The 27,609-nt window shown below is 36.6% G+C and overlaps 1 protein-coding gene across 2 annotated transcripts in view; it reads right to left on the bottom strand.

The window, feature by feature from the left end:
• Positions 1-27,609, bottom strand: part of ESF1 (ESF1 nucleolar pre-rRNA processing protein) — a 65,717-nt gene that overhangs the window by 18,477 nt on the left and 19,631 nt on the right. For both annotated transcript variants that reach the window (XM_037031265.1, XM_037031258.1), the window contains exon 9: positions 26,079-26,240. In XM_037031265.1, coding sequence (XP_036887160.1) covers positions 26,079-26,240 — 162 coding nt within the window. The remainder of the gene's footprint in view (positions 1-26,078; positions 26,241-27,609) is intronic.

Here is a 27,609-nt window from a genome sequence, read left to right as displayed (position 1 = left end):
TAACTTATATTTAATAGAGTAACAAGATAAAATGCAAGATCACAGAATAATGTTGGATCAATGTATATCAAACCTATTTCCTAATAGCAAACAATAATAAACCTAACCAAAACAAAATAAATAAACCCAGTAACTTAAAATATGATTAAGGCACTGAAGAAAAATCCTTTATTTAGGCTCAAATTTTATTTCTCCATACTTAATTGCTTTGAGATTCTAAGAAAAATTCTGGAACAGGTGACTAACAAAAATTAATTGGTAAGGCAATCCCTGTTGAAATACCCTAGAAGAAAGTATTCTCATAATCACTTTTCAAGCACTGTGTGAGGTCACATCTTTAAGATCAAAAGGACCACTGAATTCAAATTCCAGTTTATATGGTTTAACTCTTTCAGTGCTGTTATTTGCTTTTGTACTTTAATTCTAAAGGTCTTTGTTCCTTATATTTTACAGATCCTGAATGTTACTAGGGGTTATGTAATAGCTGGAGGGGGTGAGAAGGCAAAAGAAAATCCTCCAAGGCTGATATATCAGTGATGATGAAGACCCTCATCACTGCCAAAGTAAAAGAAATATGACTTCTGTTTTGTCCCCTTTGATAATAAAGATGTTTGCTTTATTTTGTAGTATTTTCTGGAGGTCATGGTTGGTTTGAGGGAAGAGGGGGCTTCAATATTTTGATGACACAATCCGTTTTTAAAAAAGCAATAATTATGAAATGATTTGTAATGATGACATGGTCAGTCCAGATGAACTTCTCAGATATATTTTAAATTCTAAGACAAGAAAAACAATCTGAAAGATATAATAATTCCCTTTTATCCTGAGACTGAGAGTTTAGCAACTTACCTAAGAACATGCTGTGAGGAAGCTACAAAGATGAAATCTGAACTTCTGGTTATCCTATATATTACTATCAAAAATGAAATCTACAGCTTTTGGCCTCAGGCCCTTCATCTACAAAATGAGGTTGGTTTAGATAAAAAGCATGCAACTGTCTTCTCCCACATACACCACTTCCCCCCCTCAAGGAACATATCTGGTAGAAGTTCAAATATATATAACTTCAAGTAGTGCTGTGACTCTTGAGTCCCAAGGAACAGCATGAGGCAGGTGTAACAGATGACCTCTAAGGTCCCTTCCTTGGCTTTTAAACTCAGACTTAATCTCCAAATTTCTATGATTTAGAAAAATACTAAATTATATGTACACTCAAGGTTAGGTAGATTTATTTTTATAACATACAGCTGGTACCGTCTCTAATTTACTGGATGTCAAATCAGAAACACAACTCTCAATTTAAAAATGTTGCTTATAAGAAAACACCATTCCCTTTAATGAACAGTTTTCAGGAGAAATGTCAACTGTATAAAACAGTCCAGATCTCTGACCAAATCAACAGATACACAGCACCTAGAAAATATAAACTGGGATCTCCATTTGGGAGAAAGCAGTAAATCCTGCCAAAATAAGTTGATTTCAAATAACAACAACAAAATAATTTGTATATTATGCTCAAAGGTCAGCACAATCAATCCAGTTTCACATTCTAAATATACAGAATTATATTATTACATATGTTTAATAATAATCTTAAGGTAGTTTACTATAATTTCCAAATAAATTAAGAAAGATTTTATTACTCAAAAATATTTAATGAAGTAATATTGATTTAGAGATTGATTTAGAGATTTTTTCAATAAAATGTATTCTCTGATTACAATCATACATTGCATAATGATAAGGATACCTTCTGAGAAATTCATTGTTAGCCACTTTTGTTGTGTGAACATCACAGAGTGGCCTTACACAAACATACATGGAAGAGTCTCCTACATATACCCTTAAGCTTATTGTAGAGCATATTACAGGCTACAAGCCACAGCATGTTGCTGTACTGAAGACTGTAGGCAGCTCTAATTACAGTATTTGTGTATCTCAACATATCTAAATATTAAAAAAGTACAATAAAAATATGGTATAAGATAAAAATGATACACTTCTATAAGGCATTTACCATGAAAGGGGCATGAAGAACTAAGAAGTTGCTCTGGGTGAGTCGGTGAGTGAGTGGAGAGTGAATGTGAAAGCCTAGGACATAACTATACACCAGAGATTTTCAATTGGTGTGCCACAAAAAAACTTCAGAACATTCAATACCTATTTAACAAGGAACACTGACCTGTTTTCCCTTATACTCTCAAATAAAAAACAAATTTTAGCCAACACAACAAGAGCCATCCAGTGTGAATGAATCAAAATTATATCTATTCTTTTGGTGTGCTGCAGAATATCAGTAATCAGTTTATATGTGCCATGAGATGAAAAAGGTTGAAAATCAGTGCTATACACTACTGCAGACTTTGGAAACACTGCACTTAGACTACATTAAATTTATTAAAAATATTTTAGCTTACTATAACATTTGCTTCATAAACTTTAATTTTTGTACTTTGGTCATAACATTTAGCTTAACACACACATTGTATATCTGTACAAAAATATTTTTTAATATTCTTATTCCATAAGCTTTTTTCTATTTTAAAGATTTTAACTTTTTTTTGTTGTTGTTAAAAACAAAGACAGAAACACACATCAGCCTAGGCCTACACAGGGTCAGGATCATCAATATCACTGTCTTTCACCTCCACATCTCGTCCCACTGGAAGGTCTTCAGGGGAATAACAGGCATGGAATTGTCATCTTCTACGACAATGATGCTTTTTTTCTGGAATACCCCTGAAAAACTTGCCTGAAACTCTTCTTAAGACGGTTTCACCCTTTTAAAGAAGATAATGCATCATGATCATTCCCCTCATTAATGAAAACTTTTCAATGTTAGGGTTCATGTGTCTAAAATTCTAAGGAACTTGTTGAGGTCTATAAAAGTTTCTGCTAAACCTTTTGCTGTGAATTCTCTTGAGGGTTCTTCTTTTACTTCTGTTTTTCAGCTATGCATTCCCTTTCAGATTCCAGTAATTCCTTGTTAGTCAATTCCTCAGGAGTCACCTTTAAGAGCTCCTCAATGTCATTCTCATCCATACCCCAATTAGATTATAGTTGTTGACACCTCAGCCACAGCTCTGTTGATTGTTACAACCTCCTCCTCATTCTTGGCAAATCCTTTGAATAATTTGAAGTCATGTACAAACCTCTTGAGTGTGTTCTTTCAGAACGCAATCATATACTCCTTGGTGACATCAACCAAAGCCCAAGCAAGGTTCTTGATGCAGTCAGAGATGCTGCAATTACTTCAGAATTGCACCAGTGTCTGCAGTGTCTTCCTCAGTTGCAACCTGAGTGTCTTCCTCAGTTGCAAAGGTCCTACTCGGGACAAAGGCCTCAAAAGCTGCTATAACTCCTTGATCCACTGGTTGGATCAAAGATGTGTTTGGAAAGAGAAACATTACTTTGCTATTGGTATGAAAATCACCAGTAAAAGGAGGATGTCCACGAGCACATCAACAATAAGTAAAATCCTGAAAGGTATGTTCTCCTTCAAACAGTACCTCTCCATTTTGCTGATGCAGCAATTCAGGAGGGCATCTTGGAAGAGAAGCTGGGTCACCCATTAGTTCTTATTGCTCCTGTGATACAGTGCCAGTGTGTGCTTACTGATGTGCTTGAAGGCCCTGGGCTTCTCACTGTGCCAGATCACAAAGGGTTTCAGATCATGAAGGGTTGTAGCCTGCAATGTTGCCTCCAATCATTACTGTTATCCTGTCCTTAAAAGCCATGAAACCTAGCATTGACTTGGCCTTCTTATGGATGAAGGTTCTTTCAGGTATCCATTTTTAGAATAGGCAGGTTTCATCTATATTGAATATTTGCTCTGGCAAGTAATTTTCTTCCATAATCAGCTTTTCTAGAGTTTCCAAAAATTCTTCAGCTGTCTAATTTATATTAGCACTTGAAGACTCACCACTCACCTTCACATTATGTAATGAAAATTTAAACCACCCACAGCAGTTAACTTCAACAACTTAACTGGGTCCAGTCTTTCTTTCAACATCACAAATAAACTTTTTGTGTTGGCCATGATTGTCATGACGCTCAGAAGGATACACTTATGTGTCTGGTCTTTGATTCGGGTCATTAGAAGTTTCTCCAGGTCTAATATAGGTCCTTTATGAGTTTGTTTTGGTCTCGCTGCCTTTAATGAAGCAGATCCTTTAACAGCTTCCATCACTTTGTTCTTATTCTTCAAGATTATAGCCATGGTAGAATGGGAAATGCCTGACTAGCAAGCAATAGCCATCACTGATTTTCCACCTTTGTAGTCCTTAACCACTTTTCAAAAATTTTAGTTTTAGACAGACGGGAAAGGAGGAAGAAAGAGAGAGAGAGAGAGAGAAACATCAATGCGTGGTTGCCTCTTGCACACCCCCTACTGGGAACCTGGCCCACAATCCAGGCTTATGCCCTGACTGGGAATCAAACTGGTGACCTTTAGGCTCACAGGCTGGCACTCAATCCACTCAGCCACACCAGCCAGCACCTTTCAAGAAAATTTTAAAAACTAAGTAGAAAGAGTACCCTCTAATGATAAATAGGAAACACATACATCATTAACACAGTCATTTTTTATCATTATCAAGTATTATACAATGAACATAATTGTATGTGATGTACTTTTATGCCCCTGGCAGCACTGGTTTGTTTATACCAACATCCTCGAAACATGAGTAATGCACTGCATCACAATGTTACAATGATTACATTACTAGGTGATACAAAATTTTCAGCCCCATTATAATTTTATAGGACCACTTTTGTCTATGTGGTCCATCTCTGACCCAAATGTTGTTATGCAGCACATGACTATAGTTTTGATCCTTAAAACTTGAAATTACTTCTAGCTCAGCACGGTGCTAAGGAAGGTTCTTTGTAATTTTCTCTTTTGGGTGACTAGAACATTGGTCTGACGTGTCTCAATTGGTGTGTGTGTCTATTCCACAGGGAAATGGATCTTGATGTTTTTTTGGGAATGTGAATACTGTGAGAATTTGATCTCTCCCTGAAACAATGTAATGGAAAAACTTGCATACAATGCAAGTTTCAGAGAGTTTATGGAAACCCAATGTTCCCTAACCACGGGCCTCGGGAACCCTGGGCCTCAGGCAAAGAACATCTACAGGGGCTGTAGAGGTCTATGAGAAGATGGGAATCTATTCCCCACAACTTCAAAACTGACCAACACAGACACTTGTAGGTTTTACATCAGGGTTTCTCATTTCAGCACTAATGTCATCTTGGATCAGGCACATTCTTTGTTGTTAATGATAATTCTGTGCATTGTAGGATTTTTAGCAATATCTCTGGCCTATCCATGAGAGGACAGTAGCCCCCCTTGTGAAAATAAAAAATGCCCCCAGATATTGCCAAAAGTCCCGTTGGGGGGCAAAATCACCCCTAGTTGAGAACCACTGTGCTAGAAAATGATTAGAAGACTTTTCTGAAAACAAAGGCTATTTCATTATTTGTACTATATAAATGATGTAGGGTTTGTTTAGTATTTGATTATATAAAGTCTTTTCCACTTTAGAAGTTTCATCTGAGTATGCCTTTTCTTCCAACTAGACCAAGGCAACTAAAGTTACCTTCTTTTGTACTCCGCAATATTTAGTATAGTGCCAGACACATAGTAACTACTTAAACACTTAACTGATCTGTCTTGAAGGAAAGATTCTTTATTTCAAGCCAACTGTTTGATCTCTCATGTTTGGAACATATTCTCTCCAACAGAAAATGAATCAAAACTGAAGATTTAAATAATGGCCTTTATACCAGAGCGATTCATGTGGTTTTTAAAAGAACCTATAGCTCTAGAATCATTCATGAAATATTTATTCCCAGGAAATATTTTATATTTTTCTGGCACTTAGTTTGTTTACAACAATAAATAGTATCTTCAGTTAAATACAGTCTATTTTTTGGCCTGGCTTTCACATAATACACCAAAATAGTAGAATGACACACACATTGCAATGAATTAACACACCACGATAACTTAAAAATGCTTTGTTCTCATTGTCATTATGAGGTCACTTAAATCCCTTGCCACAGATCACAGTTGTTTATGTTCTAAGTTCTTAAAAACATGCCCATCCCAGAAGCCTCTTGGCGTATGCACAAGAACATTCTTCAGTTTTAGCTTCATTTGAGACCAGCCACTATGTGACTGAAAAACAACTATTAACTGCTTTTAGTTTTGTACACATTTGTTTTAAAAAATTTAATTTATACTCAAGGACTGCCATAGTAGTTAAAAATAACATCAATAATGCTACAAATAAGGGTAAAAAACTCTTTCAAAGCTAACCATGAAAACAGATGACTCAATTATGACAGTAATATTGAATAATTTAACTGTAATCCATTCAGAATATTTTGATAATTTGTATACACAGAATACTTTAAAATATTCTTTCAAAATCCATTAAAACAAAAACATATTTCTCTCGATTCTATTCATTTGAAATACTCAAAATGTCTTCAAGGGGCAGGACATGAATAACTAGGTAGTATAACTGGTTTTGTTTACAAAAACAAAATGCCCATTTTATGATTTCTGATATAGGAACTTTCTATTTAAATGAAGACTTAGGATCCACTGAGAATATTTATGAATGCTTATAGCTCAATCTTTATTTATGGTTGTATGTGGAAATCAGACTATGTAATAAATACTCAATTTCAAAAGTAGCTTTTGAAATGAAACTAACCACTGCCACCTCCACTACCCAAACTGCCAACTTGGAATTCACTCTGGGTATAAGGATTTTTAAAGGAAATCTACCAATCATGTCCTGAGGAAGACTGGCATGGAAGGTACTTCAAAATGGCCACTCATCCCAAATGGTGCGGGGAGATGGAAGAACACATATACTTATATAACTAATAGAAGTCACAGAGATATTTGGTTTATATGGTAATCAAGTGATTACGTACACAGGGTAGCCTTAAAACATACTGAATGAGCTAAACTATATTCTTTTACTCTGTACCATTTATCACAGTTGAAAATTTATATTCATTTATGTGATTTTTATTATTAAGGCTATCTTCTTTACTAGGTTGCAAGTTCCATGAGGGTAGAGGCCACAGCTCCTCCCCCTGACAACGGTACCTGGTATAATAAACGTCTGTTGAATGAAAGTAAAAATGAAATAAGTTAGTCGTATTTGTTCCCAACCTCATGGACAGGGACCAACAATGCATGAAATTAAAAAGGAAAATACCAACTAGCTTTGGAAACAACAGTAAAAGTAAACAGCAAAAATTACTAATCAGACAAAGCCAACATAAGTCCTTTGTATGGCACTTAACACTGTTACATCTACTACATGGAAACAACAGAGACAGCTGTAATACAAATAACACGATTAAGCGAGTATGGGGAAGCTAGATGAGGAACTCCTTCTCACAAAGCATTCAATGAAGTATCCATGGAAAATACGATATGCTGAATGAATAAATGTTAATGCTCTTTAATGCTGACTGTCTAAAAACTATTTCAGTGGGTAGAAATTATTTTATATTTGTCTGTAATTTGACCTTATCATACTCTAACCTCTTCTGAATCTCCTTTTACTCGCCCCTAAAATGATGTCTTCCATTTGCAAATATATGGCAGGTCCTCAAATACTATTTTGCTCAATGTCACTTTGTTACAAGTGAGATGCCACAGGAAACAGAACTCTTGTATATATCAATTAGCCTGTGAAAAAATCAGTTTCATTATACATTGTTTCACTTAAAGTCAGAGAACCTATCAAAGATGATGAGTGAGGATTCACTGTATTCAGTTTACTCTGAACCAAGCTCTCCTTAATTCTTGGAACCAGACAGTCTTAAAAAGCTGACTTTAAATACAAAACATTTGGGCCTTATTAGGGAGCTGTTGTTTCCTGTATTTTATGTACTTTATTTGTATGCTTTCTCTGTCTTTTAAGTAGTTTGTGATCATGCACATAATATCAAGCTGTCCTAATACTGACAGATGGGAATTCTGGCCAAGCCTGGTGAAACCATTCTATTTAATTTATGGCAAAGAGGACTGAAGAACTACTTGTCCTACTGTTATTTTTTACACATGATGTTTACAGACAAGGTAGAAAATACATGAAAACTTTTAAATGAAAAGCAAAGATATGGAATTTCTGAAGTCTAGTCACAAGAAAGCTGAAATAGAAATGTTAAACTGTCTGAGAGGCAGGGAGTTTTTCTGGGGGACATATACTCATCTGCTGTGGTGGAGTATGGATCTTGGGTTTTAATGGGCTGCTAGTCAAGGAGGCAGGAGACAATATACGAAGCCTCATCATGGTAGAAAGCCCCAACAGAGACCATACTGTGAAACCATTAAGTGGGTGCTGCTCCTTTCCTGACAATTCAGAAGGACTATATGATTGTTTAGACTTTGGCTATGGGCAGAAAATGTAAGTAAAAATCCATTTTTCCTCAGAGCATTTATAACCTACAAGCCCACAAATCCACAGTTTTGTGGCTGGAATTCACACTATCTGTGTGGGCCAGAACTCCCCCATCCAAAAATTTGGTTTCAATTGGTTTTGGATTAGAAATGCCTTTAGGTACCAAGCAAACACTCTCTAAAAGAGGCACTTCTGACCCAGCACTTAGGCACTTAGAGAATTCCCATAAATACTGAAAGATCCAAGAACAATGAAATCACAATAAAAATTCAATATGAACCAGAGTAAACAGAAACAAAATAACAGAACTAAGACCTATAAAGATTATAGATTCTGGAATTACTCAGATACAGCATATAAAATCAGTACATTAGAAAAAACAAAACAGAAGAGGATATTAAAAATAAGATTATCAGCCCTGGCTGGCATAGCTCAGTGGATTGAGTGCGGGCCTGAGGACCAAAGGATCGCAGTTCAATTCCCAGTCAGGGCACATGCCTGGGTTGCAGGCCAGTTCCCAGCAGGGGACACATGAGAGGCAACCACACATTGATGTTTCTCTCCCTCTCTCCTTCCCTGCCCCTCTACAGATAAATAAATAAAATCTTAAAAAAATAAGATTATCAAAAGTATAAGACAGATTTGAGGAAAATAAAACTCAGTAATTTTGAGGAAGTAAAAAACATAATTGAAATTTTAATCAATGACCAAGTAAACAGCAGACTATAATGAGGTAAGAAAAAATGAATGAACTGAAAGACAGAACTGAAGAAGTTACCCAATTTGTGGGTAACATAGATCCAAAGGTATGGAAAACATGAGTTATCTGTCCTATGGAGTGTGAAAATGTACCACACAATATCAAATAGGATTTCCAGAAGGAGAAAGTACAGAAGATGAGGAAAATGTAATGTTTTAAGAGAAAACGCTAAGATGTTTTCAGAACTGATGAAAGATACTATCTAAGGATTCTGGGTATCCAATTAATTCTAAAAAATATAAAAGCAACAAGCAAAAAAATGAGCTAGATACATCATAGTGAAACCCAGAGAAGTAAACTATTTCAAAAGCTAGGAACAAAAGGCAGCATTGTGGAGCAAGCTTAACCCTTTCCTTATAGGGAACCTACCTGAGTGGAATAGCAAATGCAGCCCAGACCTACCGGAAAGCCCATAGACGAGTGTTGGCATGCAGGACGCCAAAGCCATGGATTGGCTTTCCCGTGGGAAATCAGGCCTGCATTATACCTAGGCTGCTTTAAGGCTTAAAGCACCCTCTTGCTAAAACACTCTCACCCTGAGTTGAAGCAGCAAATGCTAACTCCCTATCTTTAAAATAACTTCCTGAAGTCTGTGCTAATTCTCCCAAGGGCTGAAGTGTATAACCAGACCAATCACTCTTATCATTCCCTTGCATTTGCAACATTCTTTCCTTGTTAATCTGTTGGAAGTAATCAGTAACATCCTTTCCTTCATTATCTGTATAAAGCAATTATCTGTATAAAGCAAACCTAAGCATAATGAATGAAAACCTTCTTTGATGTATGCCATTAGGAAGCCAATAAAAGCTTGTCAAGGCAGGGGTCAAGGCATTCTCCCACTGAGAGACTGGCCAAGGTGCTCTCCCCTTGAGAGAGTGGCCATGCTGTTCCTTTTTCTTCACAGGATTTTGGTAGTCCATGTGAATTTGTTTCATCTCATCCATAACACCTTGGACACTGTTGGCCAGAGTCTGCATCATTTCCTGAAGGGTCCAACAGTGGGCCCCTGGGCCCTGGGATTAATGTAGTATGCTCTGTAGGTGGTTTCCTCAATCTCCTGTATCTCTGTCAACAGGAGTCAAGGGGAAGGAGCACACAGTAAATCTGCCCCTCTTCAGGAAGGGGTTAAGAGGGGAACTGGCAAGGCATATATCCATGACAAAGCAGATAATCTTCCCTCCCTAATTTTCAACAGTAACAGCCTCACCACCAAAATCTGCCTGGAACCTACCAGGAATAATCTCTTTGTGCCTTTTACACCTATTTATTTTGGTCACCACAAAAAGCCTCTAATTATCAAGTGCCCCCTGATCCCCCATGTTCTAATCCTCTGAAGTTAAATGTCCACCCACTCTTCTTCCACCGTCCCCCCTCTCCCTTTAACTCTACCACTAAATTCTCTGGAATTCACAATGCATCATCAGTAAAAACTTGATTATGGAATTCTGAACTTTTTTTTTTAAATCTTCTTGCTCTAACTGAAATGTGGTTCTTTTCTAAGGAGACGCAGCTCATTCAAATGTTTTTGTTGTTTTTGTTGGTCGTGGTGGTGTTTGTTTTCTGCACAGAGCCCTCATATCAGCTGACCTAGAGTGGAAACAGGTGTGTATATGTGGGGGGTCATTAGGGTTCTTCGTCCAGTTTTAAAATTTGTGGTACGACTGGTCCAGGGTCAGGCAGATAACAGAGAGCTAAACAACAGGTACATGCAGTTTTGACACTGTGGTACATTACATAGGTGGCATGTCAGATTACTGGGGGAAAGGACAGATTATTCAAAAATGGAACAGACTAAAAAAAGATTTTCCATGCAGAAGAAAACAAAATTAGATCCTTTATATATTAAAAAAAAAACAACTCCTGTTGGATCAAGGACTTAAGTGTCAAAAACCTTACGCCAGTCTACCTTTGAAAGAACATCAGTCTCATCATTATAGAAAAGACTTTCTCAGATGAAATGCAGAGAGCAGTAACTATTTCAATAAGTTAACTGATAATATTAAAAATCAAGAACATTTTTCATTAGACAATACCTCCAAGAGTGCATGTGTATAGTTACAAATAGAAGAGACATGTTATCTGGTAAAAAACTAAGACTAGCATCAAAGAACAATAAAGAACTCAAGATCAGTAGAAAAAGAACAAACAATATAACAGAAAAATAGCCAAAATATATCTCTGAGTATTCACTAATCTAATTATGTGAATCAGTGGTAGATGAGAATAAAGGGACAAACTTCATAAACCTGACTGTACCAATTTTGCTCTTTAGTTGGCACTAAAAAGAGTAAAAAGACAAATCACAAACTGGGAGAAGATACCTGCAAAACATGTGACTGATAAAAAACCGGCACAGTATATATGAAGAACTCCTATGACTCAATAAAACAAAGAATGGTGCTTAAAAATGGTCAAAAAACAATAGGCACTTCACAAATGAAGAAACATAAAGAAATGTTCTTCCCTATTAGTAATTAGGGAAATGCCTGATCAATCCTTTTAAATTTAAATCAGTTCAAATCATTTCCATTTCCCATTTCATTCAGAATAAAAGCTAAATTTCACCCAGAGGTCTACAAATTCTTTGTAATTTTGCTATCTGTTTGCCCTCAATCCTACTACACTCCAATTCTTGGTTCATTCTGCTTCAGCCATGTCTGCCTACTCATTATTCCTGGTCAAATCAGAAATGCTTCCCTCTCAGGGCTTTTGTATTTATTCTTTCTCTAGCCTGAAATATACAGTGTTTATAATGGTTTGTTTTTGTTTTTCCAGGGTAATATACAGTGTGCACTGTTCTTTCCATTAGGCCTTTGTGCAAATGTCACTTTCTCAATGAAGCCTTCCGGGACTATCTAATTTAAATTGCTCCCAGCTCACATCCCCTGCAGGCTTTTTATCCTTTTGTTTACATGGTCCTTAATCACACCCGATTATTGTACCAATTTATTTGTTTACTACTCACTTTCTCCCCACTTCTCCAACCCACAAACACTAAAATGTAGGGCCCTGTGAAGCCAGGACTTTTATCCATCTTGTTTAGTGCTATACGTCCAGAGAAGAGAACACAAGTCTAGTACACACAGCAGGAATCCAACAAATATTTAACAAAAACATACAAATTAAAACTATAATGAGATACCATTACTTATATACTCAACTGACAAAAACTAAAAATCCTGTCAATATCAATTAGTGGTATGAACTATAGGAACTCACATTACTGGTTAGAGTAAAATGCCACAAACACCTGGAAAAAACAATTAGACTAAACTAGTGAAGGTAATTGTGCACATGCACCACAACTAAGAAATTCTACACCTATCTATGAAATTCTAGCCCTGTTCAGGTGGCTCAGCTGCTTGGAGCATCAAAAGGCTGCACTGTATGTTTAATCCCGGGTCAGAGCACATACCTAGAGGGAGGCTTCGACCCCCAGTACATAAAGGAAGCAACCAATAGATGTTTCTCTCTATGTGAGAGACATCGATGTGTTTATTGTTGAGAGAGAATGAGTGACATCAATGTCACATCAGTGTCACTCATTCTCTCTCAACAATAAATATAATCCTCATGTAAGGATTAAAATTAAAAACAAACAGGAAGAAAAATTCTGTATGTACCTAGGTGAAAAGTCCAAGAATATTCACAAAAACAATAAACTATAATAACTGGCAATGGAATAGGTACATTGCAATATAGCTATAACAGAATTCTATGTAGCACTGTAAACTAATGGGCCACATCTTCGCACATGGACAAGGATAACTCTCAAAAACAGAATGCTAAGATTTCAGTCAAGATGTTATCATAGATGAAGAACATGATACCTTCTCCCAAAACCATACCAAAAATACAACTATAGAGAAACTATAATTCAGAACCACCTCAAACCTACTCGAATGGAAGTTCTACAACTGGGGAATTAAAGAAGAAACCACACAAGGATTGGCAGAAGGGGCAGAGACACAAAACTGGCTGCTCCCATATCCAGTGTGGTGGTTTAAAATTGGGAGAGGTATCTTGGATGTGGATGTTTCACCTGAGGAGTGAGGGGTCCCAGCCCTTCACCAGCCAAGGGTTCCAGTGCCAGGAAGACAAGTCCCCATAACTTCTGGCTGTAAAAACCAGCAGAAATTGTGGCTGAACGAGACAGAGGGCTTTTGGAGTCCCAAACAGTTCCTCTTAAAAGAGCCTGTCCATGCACAACTTACTCAGAGTCACTGCCTTTGAGGTCCAGTGCTGGGGCATCAGCTTGAAAGTAACCAGGGACATACGGGGAGGAACTGAATTGTCTAGCATCTGGGCAAGAGCTGGAGGGTGGGGGAAACAGCTTTCTGCCAGACAAAGAGTGCTGGCAAAGATCACTGTTCCTTTTCTTAGATCCCCCACACACAGAGATGACAGCCAGGTGTCATATCTGACTCTCAAACAACCTGGCTCACACTGTTTGCCCTGCCCTGGTGTTTCTTGAGATCCCAGCCCATCCAAGACATTTCCAGTGTCTTTGTCGTACAACTGGCCTCTCTTGCCTCATGCTTCAGACTTTCCTAAAAGTCTTTCAAATAAGCAGCACGTGGCCTCTGTGTACACCCCCCCCCCCCCAATCTCTTGCTAAGTGGCCCCAGGCCCGGAACTAGCAGCAGCCTGCTTTGGTTCACAGCTTGGCCTCTCCTGGGCACCTCTAAGCCTGACACCTTAGCAGCCATCCTCAGACCACTCTGTGATGTGTGCCAGGTGGCTCTAGGCAGAAGATAGGTGGTGGCTGACTTTGTACCTCCCAGGAAGCCCCAGAGTCACTACAGCCAGTGGACAGTTTAAGACCATGCCAGATTACAACCCTATCACCTCCATAAGTGAAAGACTCAAGGCACACACTCAGTGAGTACCAAGGCCTCACTAAAGCAAGTCCTATTCAGCAGAGCTGACTCCTACACAGCAGCTCTTCTGCTGTAGTCACAGCTGGTCAAAGTTCAATTGGCCTAAAAGTCAATTTCTCCCAATCATGCCGATAACTATCAAGGATCAGTTACAACACAGCCCATTCAGGGGAGCACCTGGAGTGGTCAACTCAGGTGACTGGGGAGGCTGCACCACTGGGCCTTAGGGACATTTACTATACAAGGCCACTCTACCAAGTCTGGTGGTATAGCAGCTCTACCTAGGACACAGAAACTGACATAGGGAAGCAGCCAAAATGCAGAGACAAAAAACAGGTCCCAAATGAAAGACAGGAGAAATCTCCAAAAACAGAATGAAATGAAATGGAAGCAAGCAAACTACCAGATACAGAATAAAAAAACAATGGTTATAAAGATGATTAAGGAACTTAGTGAGAATTTCAACAGCATGGACAACAACAGAAACTACAGAAAAGAATCAGTCAGGAATAAAGGATACACCAACTGAAATGAAGAAAAATTTACAGGGAATCAATGGTAGAGATGACACCAAGAACCAAATCAGTGATTTGGAGTACAAGGAAGCAAAAATACCTCAGAACAGAAAAAAGAAAAAAAGAATCTAAAAATATAAAGATAGTGTAAAGAGCCTCCGAGACAACTTCAAGCACACCAACATTCTCATAAAGGGGTACCGGAAGAAGAGAGCAAGGAAGAAATTAAAAACCTATTTGAAAAAATAATGACAGAAAACTTCCCCAACTTGGTGAAGGAAATAGACATTCAAGTCCAGGAAGTGCAGATAGTCCCAAACAACATAAATCCAAAAAGGCCCATTCCAAGACACATCATAATTAAAATGCAAAAGGTTAAAGACAAAGAGAGAATCTTCAAAGCACCAAGAGAAAAGCAGTTAGTTACCTGCAAGGGAGTTCCCAGAAGACTCTCAGCAGTTTTCTTAGCAGAAACCTTGCAGGCTAGAAGGGATTCCCAAGAAATATTCAAGTGATGAAAAGCAAGGACCTATACAACCAAGATTACTCTACGAAGCAGAGCTATCATTTAGAAGTGAAGGAGCTAAAGAGGTTCCCAGATAAGAAAAAGCTAAAGGAGTTCTTCACCACAAAGCTAATATATGAAATGTTAAAGGGTCTTCTTTAAGGAGAATAAAATAAAAAAGCTCAAAACTATGAACAATAAAATGGCAGTAAGTACCTATCTATCAACAATTAAACCTACAAATCAATATGAATGAGCAAGCAGAACAGAAACAGACTCATAAATACAGGGGACATTCTGACAGTTGCCAGATGGGAGAGGGTTTGAGGGGATAGGTGAAAAAGGGAAGGGATTTAGAAGCACAAATTAGTAGTTATAAGATAGTCATGGGAATGGAAAGTACAACATAGGGAATACAGTCAATAATATTCTAATAAGTATGTATGGTACCAGATGGGTATGAGAATTATTAGGATGACTATTTAATAAGTTATATAATGTCTAAGCACTGGGGTGTACATCTGAAACTAATATAATATTGTATGTCAACAATAAATGAAAAATAAAAATATTAAAAACAAAGAACCAAACAAAAAATTAGAATGTTAATAATATGAAAGCAATCCATCAATGGCTGAACTGATAAGCGAAATATGGTAAATAAGTAATGGAATATTATTCAGCCTTGGAAAGAAATTCTGACATGCTATCACATGGATAAATCTTGAGGGCATTTTACTAACTGAAATAAGCCAATCATAAAAGACACTGCATGATTCCATTTACATAAGGTACTTAGAGTAATCAAAATCAGAGTGGTGGTTACCAGGGGTTGGGTGGAAGGAAAACAAAGTTATTGTTTACTCTGGCTAGTGTAGCTCAGTGGATTGTGCACAGGCCTGGGAACCAGTGGGTCACCACTTCCATTACCAGTCAGGGCACATGTCTGTGCTGCAGGCCAGATCCCCAGTAGGGGGCATGTAATAGGCTGGCACACATTGATGTTTCTCTCCTCCTCCCTTCCTTCCCCTCTTTCTAAAAATAAATAAATAAGATTTTTAAAAAGTTACTGTTTAGTGGACATAGAGATTCAGTTCTGAAAAGATGAAAGAGTTCTAGAGATGGATGGTGGTGATGGTTGCACAACCATATGCATATACCTATACCTAATACTGCATACTAAAAATGGTTAAAACGGTAAATTTTATGTTATGTGTATTTTAACACAATGAAAAAACTGGGGAAAAATGAATGTGTTAAGGTAGTAAATTTGGGGTTTTAAGACTTTCCAGTTTGGGGTTAAAACAATAACAATGAAAAAGTTAAGTAGTCTGAGTCAATTCTGTCACAATAACATATGGAACAAGTGTAAGAAAACTGAGTTTGCTAGTGAGGCTGTTAGTATATAGAATAATGATGTGGGACAACCTCAAATAGAATAGCAAAAATTCTGCGTTCAAGACCAAAGAATTCACAACTTCAAATAAATCAGCATAGCTGTGGGCTGTGGGAAACAATACATGAAACACTTTGTTCTTAAACTGACTTCAGGCAGACTATAAATCTAAGGCAAAGTCAAAAAGTACTACAGTCTGGAAATAGTGGCTATAGATGCAAACAGTACAACTAACAGGATACATATCCAGAGAGGGAAAGACTATGTGAACGGAATTATCCTACATACTTACAACCAGAATCCCTTATTGATTTACATATGTAATTTGGATTCTAAAACAGCAGACAAATTATCCTGAAACTTTCTAAGTATAGGAATTTCAGCACTTTCTGAAACTACTAGTATAAAGATATCCTGTTTTTTCTTTAGATGTTTTTAAAAAAAATTCTTGAAGCCCTGGCTGGTGTAGCTCGGTGAATTGAGTGTGGGCCTGCGAACCAGCGGTTCGATTCCTAGTCAGGGCACATGCCTGGGTTGCAGGCCAGTTCCTGGCAGGGGACACACCAGAAGCAACCATACATTAATATTTCTCTCCCTCTCTCCTTCCCTTCCCCTCTAAAGATAAAATCTTTAAAAAATTCTTGGAAAAACTTGTTCTAAATTAAATCTTAGCATTAATAGAGAGAAAATAATCTTTAATCCAGGAAATTCTGAGAAATTTACTAGCAACTCTATGGAGAAAATGTGCTAGCAATGTTTTTTAGATAACCCTAGCTGCTTAACAATTTTTTGGTACACATTCCACAAGTGAGTCCAAAAAATTTTTTGGTGGGTGTATTAAAATTTCACCTTGTTACTTCACCAAAGCCCTTACAGTTAACCTGTTAAAGAGATGATTCAAGGAAGAAGCGTAAACCTAAGTTTTAAAATTCTAACCACTGAACTAGCTGTGTACAAGTTATGACAGGGCATTATAAACTGGTTTCCTCTCCATCGGCAAAATATGAAGCAAACTGCAAATTCTTTCAGATTATTTTAAGTTCAGATGTTCCATTTAAAACTGGGCTGCCTGGTAAAATGAATGCACTGATTCAAAAACATTTTATTTCTGAACAAAGAATAAATAATACAATGCTGTTAAGTAGAGCAAGGAAGAGCCACAACCCCATCTCCTCTGTCAAAAAGTGGGAATCAAGAAAGGACTACTCTTGCACAGTGAGATAGCAAGATAAATGCCTGCTTCTTCTCTGGCCTCTAGGCCTCCTTGGAAAGAGTAGTATCCACAACCGTGGATGTTGTAATAAAATTAAAAAGCTCAAAACTATGAACAATAAAATGGCAGTAAGTACCTATCTATCAACAATTAAACCTACAAATCAATATGAATGAGCTCCCAAGACCATCAGTCTAATCTCATTATATCCTTTATCTCTATTTAAATCTGTCACCAGAAGTCAACAACTTGCAAACTCAAAAAGGTGCTGAACCATTTCCCATCCTTCCTCAACAACAAAGCTTTTCTACACTTTAGTCAATCATGGCAGTTATTAATAGCCATTAACAAAATCTTTTTTTAAAATTTTATTTATTTATCTTTAGAGGGGAAGGAGAGAGGGAGAGAAACATCAATGTATGGTTGCCTTTTGTGCGTCCCCTGCTGGGAGTTGGCCTGCAGGGAACCAGCCTGCAACCCAGGCATGTGCCCTGACTGGGAATCGAACTGCAATCGTGTTGTTCGCAGGCCTGTGCTCAATCCACTGAGCTACACCAGCCAGGTCAACAAAATCTTCTATATCCATTCACCTGCTAATTTGAAGCTCACTGTCTCCTCTGGGGACACTGCTTTCCCTATACGCCTTTAAAGTGGTGAATTTTTCTCTGCAAAAGCCCATCCTTCTTGCTACTCGCTGCCACCTCCAGTCCACTGGCTGGCCCTCCTTTCTGAAAGCCCAGAACTTTGAATACCACATTACCAGACTATACCACCTATAGTCCCTCTTTATTGCAGATATCCAATGACTGTAGTCACTTCCCTCGTTACTGAGCTTTGGCTCACCACTGCCAATATTATTTTGGCTCACCGCTCCAATATTATTTCTCCCATAATTCTTGGTGATTTCAATATCCACATAGATGATGACCCTCCCAACACTCTGGCCCTCAGTTTATTGACTTATTCTATACTCCACCTTATCTTAGAAATTCACTGCCAGAATCATAACTAGAACATGTCATTACCAAAAACTGTATTCTCCCCATAATCTTAATTTAGAAATTTAATAATTCTCCCCATAACCTTACTCTTCAGCCACCATCTCCAATCTTTCCATTTTCTTCTCTCCAGTAAGCCAACACTAACAATTCTGTCTCATAGGGATCTACAATCCGGCAACCCTCTCACCTTTTCCCCAGCCCTTGCCCTCAGCATACCCTCATTTCCCTCCTAACCCAACACAGATACCATGGTCCATTATTACAATCACTCCCTTGCTGCTCTCTTGCTTGGTCATACTTGGTTGACAAAAATTCTACTCTGGCTTAATCCAGAGCTCTCCTTACTCCATGCTTTCACTATACCATAAATGTGCTAAAGAAAACATAAAATACGTGTTCTTACTTTACATGACCATGAATTTCAAGTACACCCTTAGTGTTGTTCTCTTTGCCACTCTCTTAGGCACTATTTCCTCAATTCTTTTTTCAAACCCTCATCTCCTCCCTTATTCCTACTCTTAGCTGATAATCTTACTTCCTCTTTCACTAAGCAAATACAAGTAAATAGAAAAGTATCATAAACTCCCACCACCATTTCTACCCATTACCCTCTGTGATCATAGTGTTTGCCTTCTCCCCCGTTACGATGGATGAAATGCCACATGCATCTACCAAAGGCTAATTCCTCCCGTTGTGCAAATGTTTCAGTTCCTTTTGCCTATTTCAGAATGCAATTTTCTGCATCATTTTTTTCCCTGTCTCTGGTGGAGCATTCCAAAAAGCATGTAGCATTATCATTACTTTTCCCATATTAAAGAAAAATGCCCAGGGTACATGCCTGGATTGCAGGCCAGTTCCCAGCAGGGGACGCACAAGAGGCAACCATACATTGATATTTCTCTCCCTCTCTCCTTCCCTTCCCTTCTAAAGATAAATAAATAAAATCTTAAATAAAAGAAAAATGCCCCTTTTTATTTTTTATGTATTTATCTTTAGAGGGGAAGGGAAGGAGAGGGCAAGAAATAACAATGTATGGTTGCCTCTCGTACGTCCCCTGCTGGGAACTGGCCTGCAACCCAGGCATGTGCCCTGACTGGGAATGGAACCATGATCTTTTGATTCGTAGGCCTGCATTTGATCCACTGAGCTACACAAGCCAGGGCAGAAAAATCCCCTCTTGATCTCATACCCCCTTCAGTTTCCTTCCTATTCTTCTGTGACCCATTTTAGAAAACCTCAAAATCTGTCAGTCCACGAATCCATAAAAAAGAGGTGGGGAGGGAGCTCTACTAGCATTAGTTAGGAATGCTAGCTAATAATGTAGAAAGAATGACAGAAGTACAAAATCAGCATTTCACAACCAACAAAACAATAGACTCAAGTGGGCAATCACCAATGAAGGATAACCGGGTAAAACGTTGGGAAATAGGATATTCACACACCCTACCAACCAGTATCATCATAAAGGAAAAAAAGTGCCTTTACAATGAAAAAAATCAGTCGAACATTACCTTAACTGAGTGAGCAGAGTTTACAGCACAAATAATGGAACAAATGGACATTAAGTACCTCCTGATGTGAGGCAATAGGAAGTATACAATATCATTTATGGAGAATTCTTGCAAAATGTTTTTATTGAATTGTGAGGAACAATCAGACAAATCTAGATTGTTGGGCATTCTATAAGCCAACTACTAGAGACATCAGGAAAGAATTACAAAACATACTTTGGAATTAGTGAGAAATCTATTATTTTATCAATATTAAATTCTCTTGGTGTGATCATGACATTGTGTTCATGTAGAAAAATGTCTTCCATGTTTTTGGAAGTTACACACTGAAATATTTTTTAGGGGTGTAGTATCATGATGCCTATAACTTCCTAACAATCAACTATCTTAGAAAAAGGATTTATTTATCTGCACTTGCTGTCTTTAGTTTCACTCCCCATTCTCTCTTGAACCCATATCAGTCTCATCCCCTTTCCACCAAACTGTTCAGTATCACTTATGATCTCTACATTGCTAAATCCAATGTTCATTCTTAGTGTCAATGTTATTGACCCATTTCTCATTGAAATGCCTTCTTCACTTGGCTGTCTATGTACAACCACAACCATACATTTCCTCTTGCATTTCTGGTAGCTTCTTCCCAGCTGCCTTTAGATGATCCTTGTTTACCTCATCAACCTCTAAATGCTGGAATGTTCCAGGGATACTCCAGGAATGAATCTTTATTCATTCCTACCTATAATCACTCCCATGATATTCTTCACTTTCAGAAATCTGTATAATGAAGATTCCCAAATTTGTATCTCCAGCTCTGACCTTTTTCTTAAACTCTAAACTGTGTATCTGCCTCCTTGGTGTCTCTATTTCAATACCTAATAGGCATCTTAAACTTAACATTTGACCAAAAAAATTTTTTTGAGATTCCCTGGCAAACCTGTTCCACCCAAATCTTCATTATCTCAGGATTACTGCAACAGCCTCTTGACTAATCTCCCCAACTTTGTCCTTGCCTCCCATTTCAATTTAGTTTCAAGATAGCAGCCTATGATACTGTTAAGAAAAAGTCAGATCCTCTTCTTACTATATCTATATGAGATGATGGATGTGAATTAAACTTACTACAGCAATCACATCACAGTGTAAGTGGAACCATTATGCTGTATAACTTAAAATTTTACACGGTAACATATGTAAATTACATTTCAATACAACCTAAAAAAAGTCAGATCTCATCACTCATCATCTTAAACATGCCAAAAGCTTCTCATCTCACTCAGAGAACTTTGAACCTTAAAATGGGCTACAAGGCCTTTGGGATCTAGTCCCACGTTACCTCTATGATCTCAGATCGTTCTCTCCTTTACTTACTCATATACTTTTCCCTGCATGGCGCACACTCCCTGACCTCTACTTCCTTTAGTCTCTGCTTGTGTATTTTTCTTACTAGAGACTCATCTATCTTCCTCTTCACCAGAATATAGGATTTATAAGGTCAAGGATTTGTATATTTTGTTCACATAAGTAGTCTAGAATAGTTTCTGGCACATAGTAGGTGCTCAATAACTATTTGAAGGCAAGGTGGGGTATTATAGAATGTTGAATAAAAAAAAGACCAGCTATCCTTTCACAAGTGTAAATCAAATCAGAGGTTAACTAGAAAAAACCAGGATTTTATAATATCTAATCTCTTTTAAGATTATAAACAAAGAAATACTATTTGCTCATTTCAAGGATTAAAATTTAAAGACACTATCTTTAGCTTATACTATCTGTAACAAAAAATACTATAAATTAATTGAACTATTCCTCTAGGGGAGGTAATTTAGAATATGAGATAAAACTGTGCATCATTTATGTATATATCAAAAATTCCCCAATGAGGCACATTTGTGATAAGGTCACATTAAGCTATTACATGTAACACCTTCTTTACTCATCAAAGTGAGTCAGGAAAGATACCTTTTTTGAAACACACTGAGATGGAAAATACTACTCTGCATACATTAAAATAATGAATACAACTTTCTTTAAAAATTGAGTAATTCAACATTTTTACTTATTTATAATCCCAATTAATAAGGTTGTATTATCACATTATCATAAGGAACTAGACTATCAATAGAATGAACAGTTTATTCTAGTTTTTACACCCATGTACCTGTTACCTGCCTCCCTTAATATTTCCCCCTTTTTGTTTTTTACACTTTCTTTCCCTTTTATGTCTGTTTTAAGGGACAGTTGGGCTCATCCACTTCCTTTTTTTAAATTTTATTTTATTTTAAAGATTTTATTTATTTATTTATCTCTAGAGGGGAAGGAGAGAGGGAGAGAAACATCAATGTATGGTTGCCTTTCCTGCGTCCCCTGCTGGGAGTTGGCCTGCAGGGAACCGGCCTGCAACCCAGGCAGGACAATATTTCCCCTTGCGGAATGCAAGTCCTGCTGTTACTACACTGTATAACCAAATGTAAAAACATAGGAAATTTGAAGAATCTAAAATAAAATTACTTTTTAAAATTATTTTTCAAGTACAGTTTTGTCTATTACTCCCATTGCAGCCCCCCCCCCCATGCTCCCCACCTCCCTCCCATTTCCACCCCCCTTAGTTGTTGTCCATGTGTCCTTTATACTAGTTCCTCTAAATCCCTCCCCCCTTTCCCCTGAAAATCCCTCCCCTCTCCCCTCTGGTCGCTGTTCCCCTGTTCTCTATTTCAGTGTCTTTGTTTTTATTTTGCTTGCTTGTTAAAATAAAATTACTTTTAAAAAACAAAGCAACAAACTATACTCTAGCAAGTGTTACTGATTAGGGGTACTTAAGAGCTTAGTATTTTGGAAATTCAAACCATAGGAAAAAAAACAATGAAAGATACAGTATAAGATTATACTGCCACTGTGTGGTTTACTGAAGTATAGCATCATAAAAGTCCTGAGGTTCAGGGTAATTATTACTGGGAACACATATTTTTCTTAAGACAAAAATCCAACGAAATACACATCTGATGTGAATCATACTCTGTAGCTTATAAGGTACCTTTAAAAATATCCAAATTAAGCAAGAAAGGTATTTCTAGTCCCACTTTCCAAGTAAGTAAACTGATATCCTATTAAGATGAACTCATCTATCTCATTTAACATGTCTAACATACAAAATATCATTACATTTACAAACACCGTTGCATGCACGTATGTGCCAAGGATTCACGGGTAACAACCATACCCTATCTGGGCCTTAAAAAAATACAGCTAAAGACTTAAAAATGCATTACATTCCAGAACATCAATCCTCCTCCATGAACTAACAGTAAAATACACACACACACACACACACACACACACAATGTTGATGATAATTCCATAGAACTGGCACTTTTACTCATTGTTGAAGGCATTATAAGCTAATATAACCCAATTCCATTTCTGGGAAGCTATCCTATGAAAATATTTGAAAATATGGTAAAAGCTATGGATTATTTATAACATCCTAGATGCTTGGCATCTGAGATTTAAAATTTGGGTTTTGACACTGGTAGTTTTAACAGCTTGTGAGAGAACCACAGGTTGATCCACAGCATATGTCAAGTTGCTATGTGTGTGAGGAAATCACGTAACTAACGAGTAAGGAAGACTGACTGCCAGCATTAGCTTTTCCTTGTGGTCTCCACTAGTTCTCCAAACTTGGAGACATTTCTAAAACGGGGAAGAAGAAAAGCGTCTTTGTTAAAAATTGTTTTTAAAAGTAAAAATCCCTAAAATAGCAAGCCAATTGTTTGGCTGGTAATAAAAGTGAAGAGATCTAAGAAAAGGACTGATATTTGTGGGTTTGGAATCATTAACGGCCTTAGGTCACATTTCTTTTCAATGCCATAGTTCTACTTTGGTGAAAATCAGAAACATGATTAAATATTCAACAACAGAGAAATGATCAATTAAACCTTTATCTAATCACTCAGCAGCTGATTTAGGGTAATGGAATTACATATATTTTTTACATTTCAAAATGTTTTATGACATTAATATTACATCCACGAACAAAAGGGTCAAGATAAAAATGTACTGTTAAACAGAAGAGGGAACAGTTCTTAACTCATTTCACGAGGTCACCATTACCCCAGTACCAAACACTAACGACACTGCAGGAAATGAACTCTGCAGACAACTAGTCCTCATCAACACAGGTATCAAATCTTTAATAAAACATCACTAAATCGAGTCTAGAAATATATAGAAATCATAATATCTCATGACCAAGTGAGATTTATCCTAGTAAAATTACTGCTTACATTTTCCAGTTAGAAACATAAATGTATCACTTTTTGGTATTTGCACTACATAACTAATAAAGACAAAGATTAGATATGGTCTACTCAGTATAACTCTGAAATATTTACTATAAATCTTCTCGATCAAGTTAACCTTAAATCTTTGTAAGAAAGAAATGAATACCTCAATTAAAAAATGCATTCATTTAAAATATATTCATTCAATAAGTTCATTCTAAGATTAGAATTAAGCTATAACTACACCATATTTGACTTTAGAGACAGAACTCCACATTTCTTATAATAAAAAGTCAAGGGACTCAAGTAAAAAATTTCTTCACAAACATCCCCAAGTAGTATGGCTGTATTGCCTACCGTGAGACTTACTAACAAAGGGTGCTCAAACCCTCAAAGCAGCCTTTGTGCTCTTTTGCTGGACAGTTCTGACAATATAGAGAATTCCTCTTAATGTTACTTTGAAAGCTACTTTACTTCATGGTTCTTTTATCTATTCACAAGAGCACAGACTTCTGAGATAATAAGTAAAATTAAATCTTTATTTACATATTCATCCTACAAGTACTTGAAAATAACTATTAGGTCACTTTTTCAGCTTTTCTTATTCAGGCTAAATTAACTGAGTCCTCTCAACCACAGTTTACATGATAATGCTACCAAACTTCATTTTTTTCTTACCATCACTTCCTGCAAAAGCCAAACATTTCAAACAAAGTTATGACATAGCCCATTTGTTTTAAAAGTGGTTAGTATTAAGAGCAGTTAATATTAACTACATTTTATAAGTGTTAATAGTAGTTAGTATTCTTTCATCTAGAGGTTGAAAGAACTAAGTCCATGTCAAAGTTACACCTACCTTTAAAAGACAATACATATATGTAAAAAATGGTAATCTGCAAAATTAATATTGTTTGGGAAGGTATGTGCTAATTTGCCAAAGATTGTTGAAAAACCATATACACTAGAAAACAATCCTCGTTTATCCTAGGTTTTAATCTTTCTTTAGCTGTGACATAAGTTTTAAATAGTATTGCATTACTCTAAAAAAGAGTGTAACAGTTCAAGGCAGTTATAAAAATCACTTACTATGCTATACTTTTTAACTATTCACAGCAAAACTGAGATGGAAAACTAAGCATTACACATTTTTATTAGTGAAACCTCACTAATTAAGGTATATTAGGGGTTATAGGTGAAAAGTCCACTTACGAATTATATATTTTGAAAAAAGTTTAATGACTTTAGAACATATGGTACTAGATTCAAGTTTCTATATCCTGAGAATACTGGAATCAAAGAAAGGTTTACCTTCATAAATGAATAGAAATAATTTGTAGTTAGTAAATCAAAGAAACTGAGAATAAGCTGGCAAAATCAAAACACTAGTCCCTAAAAAACTGAGAATTAAATGATGTATACAAATACCAAGTTAACTTCCTCCCCCAAAACATCCCTGGAAAATTAGATTATTAAAGTTTATATTTCCAAAGACAAGTCAATCTGCTTTTCTGTCATATCCAAAATGCACTCAATATGCCAAAATGAAGAAAAACAAGTCAACATTTAGTTAGTATCTAGTTCTTACCTGGCACCCACTTAATTTCCATTTCCATATCATTTTCTTTGCTTTTCTTTTCTTTTTCTTGAATAATCTGCAAGAGTTGCCTATACTTAGCAATTTGTTCTTCCTCATCTTTCTGACTTTTTTTTGTTTTCCCATCTTCTTCTACAGTGACTTGATCATCACCTAACCAAAAGAAAAAAAATTAATACACAGGAATAATTCATGTCTAACTCCAGTGTTTAAATCTCAGTCAATCCAGCACCGTCCTGAAAGATGCTGTCAGACCTACTGTATTAACAGTGTATCAAAATCCACTAAAACTTAATATTAAATGAATTGAGCCAAAAACTTAGGTCTTATTTACAATAAAAATCAGTTGCAATATAAATTAGCACTGTCACAGCAGTACACTTGGGAAATCTCCCTTTTTATTAAAATTCATATTTAAAAATAATTTTATTCCCTATAAGCAAGATAGCAGGGATGATGTTTTTATCCCTCTTTGTATTTTCCACTAACCACCAAAAGCTTTAAAATGTTTTTATCAATAGGAGGCAAAATATTGTTGGGATGCATTTTACAGATGGATTCAGCTGTTCATGCTGAAAAGACAGGTAAAGGAAGTTGCCTTAATCCAAAACAAAAAATAGTAAGTCCCTTCCATCTGATGGTGAGCAAGTGTGCTTATTCTCAGGATCTCACGAATACATTAATAAAAATGAGTAAGTTAGAAGTTCATTCAATTAATTTCCCTGTGTGGAAAAAATATTCACATTACCATTTCCTGATTTTATAAAAATAATTAAAATACAGAGGAACAGTATAAAATTCATGGGCAACAAATACCAAAGAAAACAAATACATGAAAAGTTTGTTTGCTCTATATTTCCACTGTAATTCTCCAAGGCAAAGCCATCAATTAAAAACCTGGGTTTTAATGCAAAACATACAGACTTACTGAATTGACTTAAATGTCCCAGTAAAGAAGAATCTAGAAGTAGCAAAAAGAAGACCCTCTCTTTTATGAGCTACAGCTAAATGGTAACTAAAAATGTCCCACATTACTAAGCATTTAACCATGAAACAACAATGTTGACAGATTGTCCTCCCATCTTTACAAAGGTGATATGGAAAAAAGATTGGTTAAGTAAATGTTTTTACAGTTTTTTTTCTCTAAACGAATAAAAAATAGCCCAGAACATTCTTTCCATCCTATCACACTTTTACATTTTCATTCAAACAGCTGAAATTCATTTTTTTCCTGTTTGTGCTTTGTGCCACAATAATAATGTTGGATGGAATTCTGTCATGTATCCCGTAATTCAATGGATAAAACATCAGGAACACATTAACAAAATGGCAATGTATTTCTTTCTATTAAAAGCTTACTTCTGAAAACATAATTAGAAGCAAGCTCCTTCCAGGTTGAAATTTTAGTGGTAAGTCTCTGATGGCCTACTTTAAATTGATTTTTTCCAGTACTAAAATTTACTTTCTGAAACCCTACAATGTGGGATAATTCATGTAGGTCTGTTTTTTTTCCAATTCAAGG

Source organism: Sturnira hondurensis, unplaced genomic scaffold, assembly GCF_014824575.4.
Source record: "Sturnira hondurensis isolate 20B ecotype Veracruz unplaced genomic scaffold, ASM1482457v3 Scaffold0001813, whole genome shotgun sequence".
In the NCBI taxonomy this organism is placed as follows: Eukaryota; Metazoa; Chordata; class Mammalia; order Chiroptera; family Phyllostomidae; genus Sturnira; species Sturnira hondurensis.
Note: the sequence above shows the minus strand (reverse complement) of the source record. Positions and strands in the feature narration are given on the sequence as shown.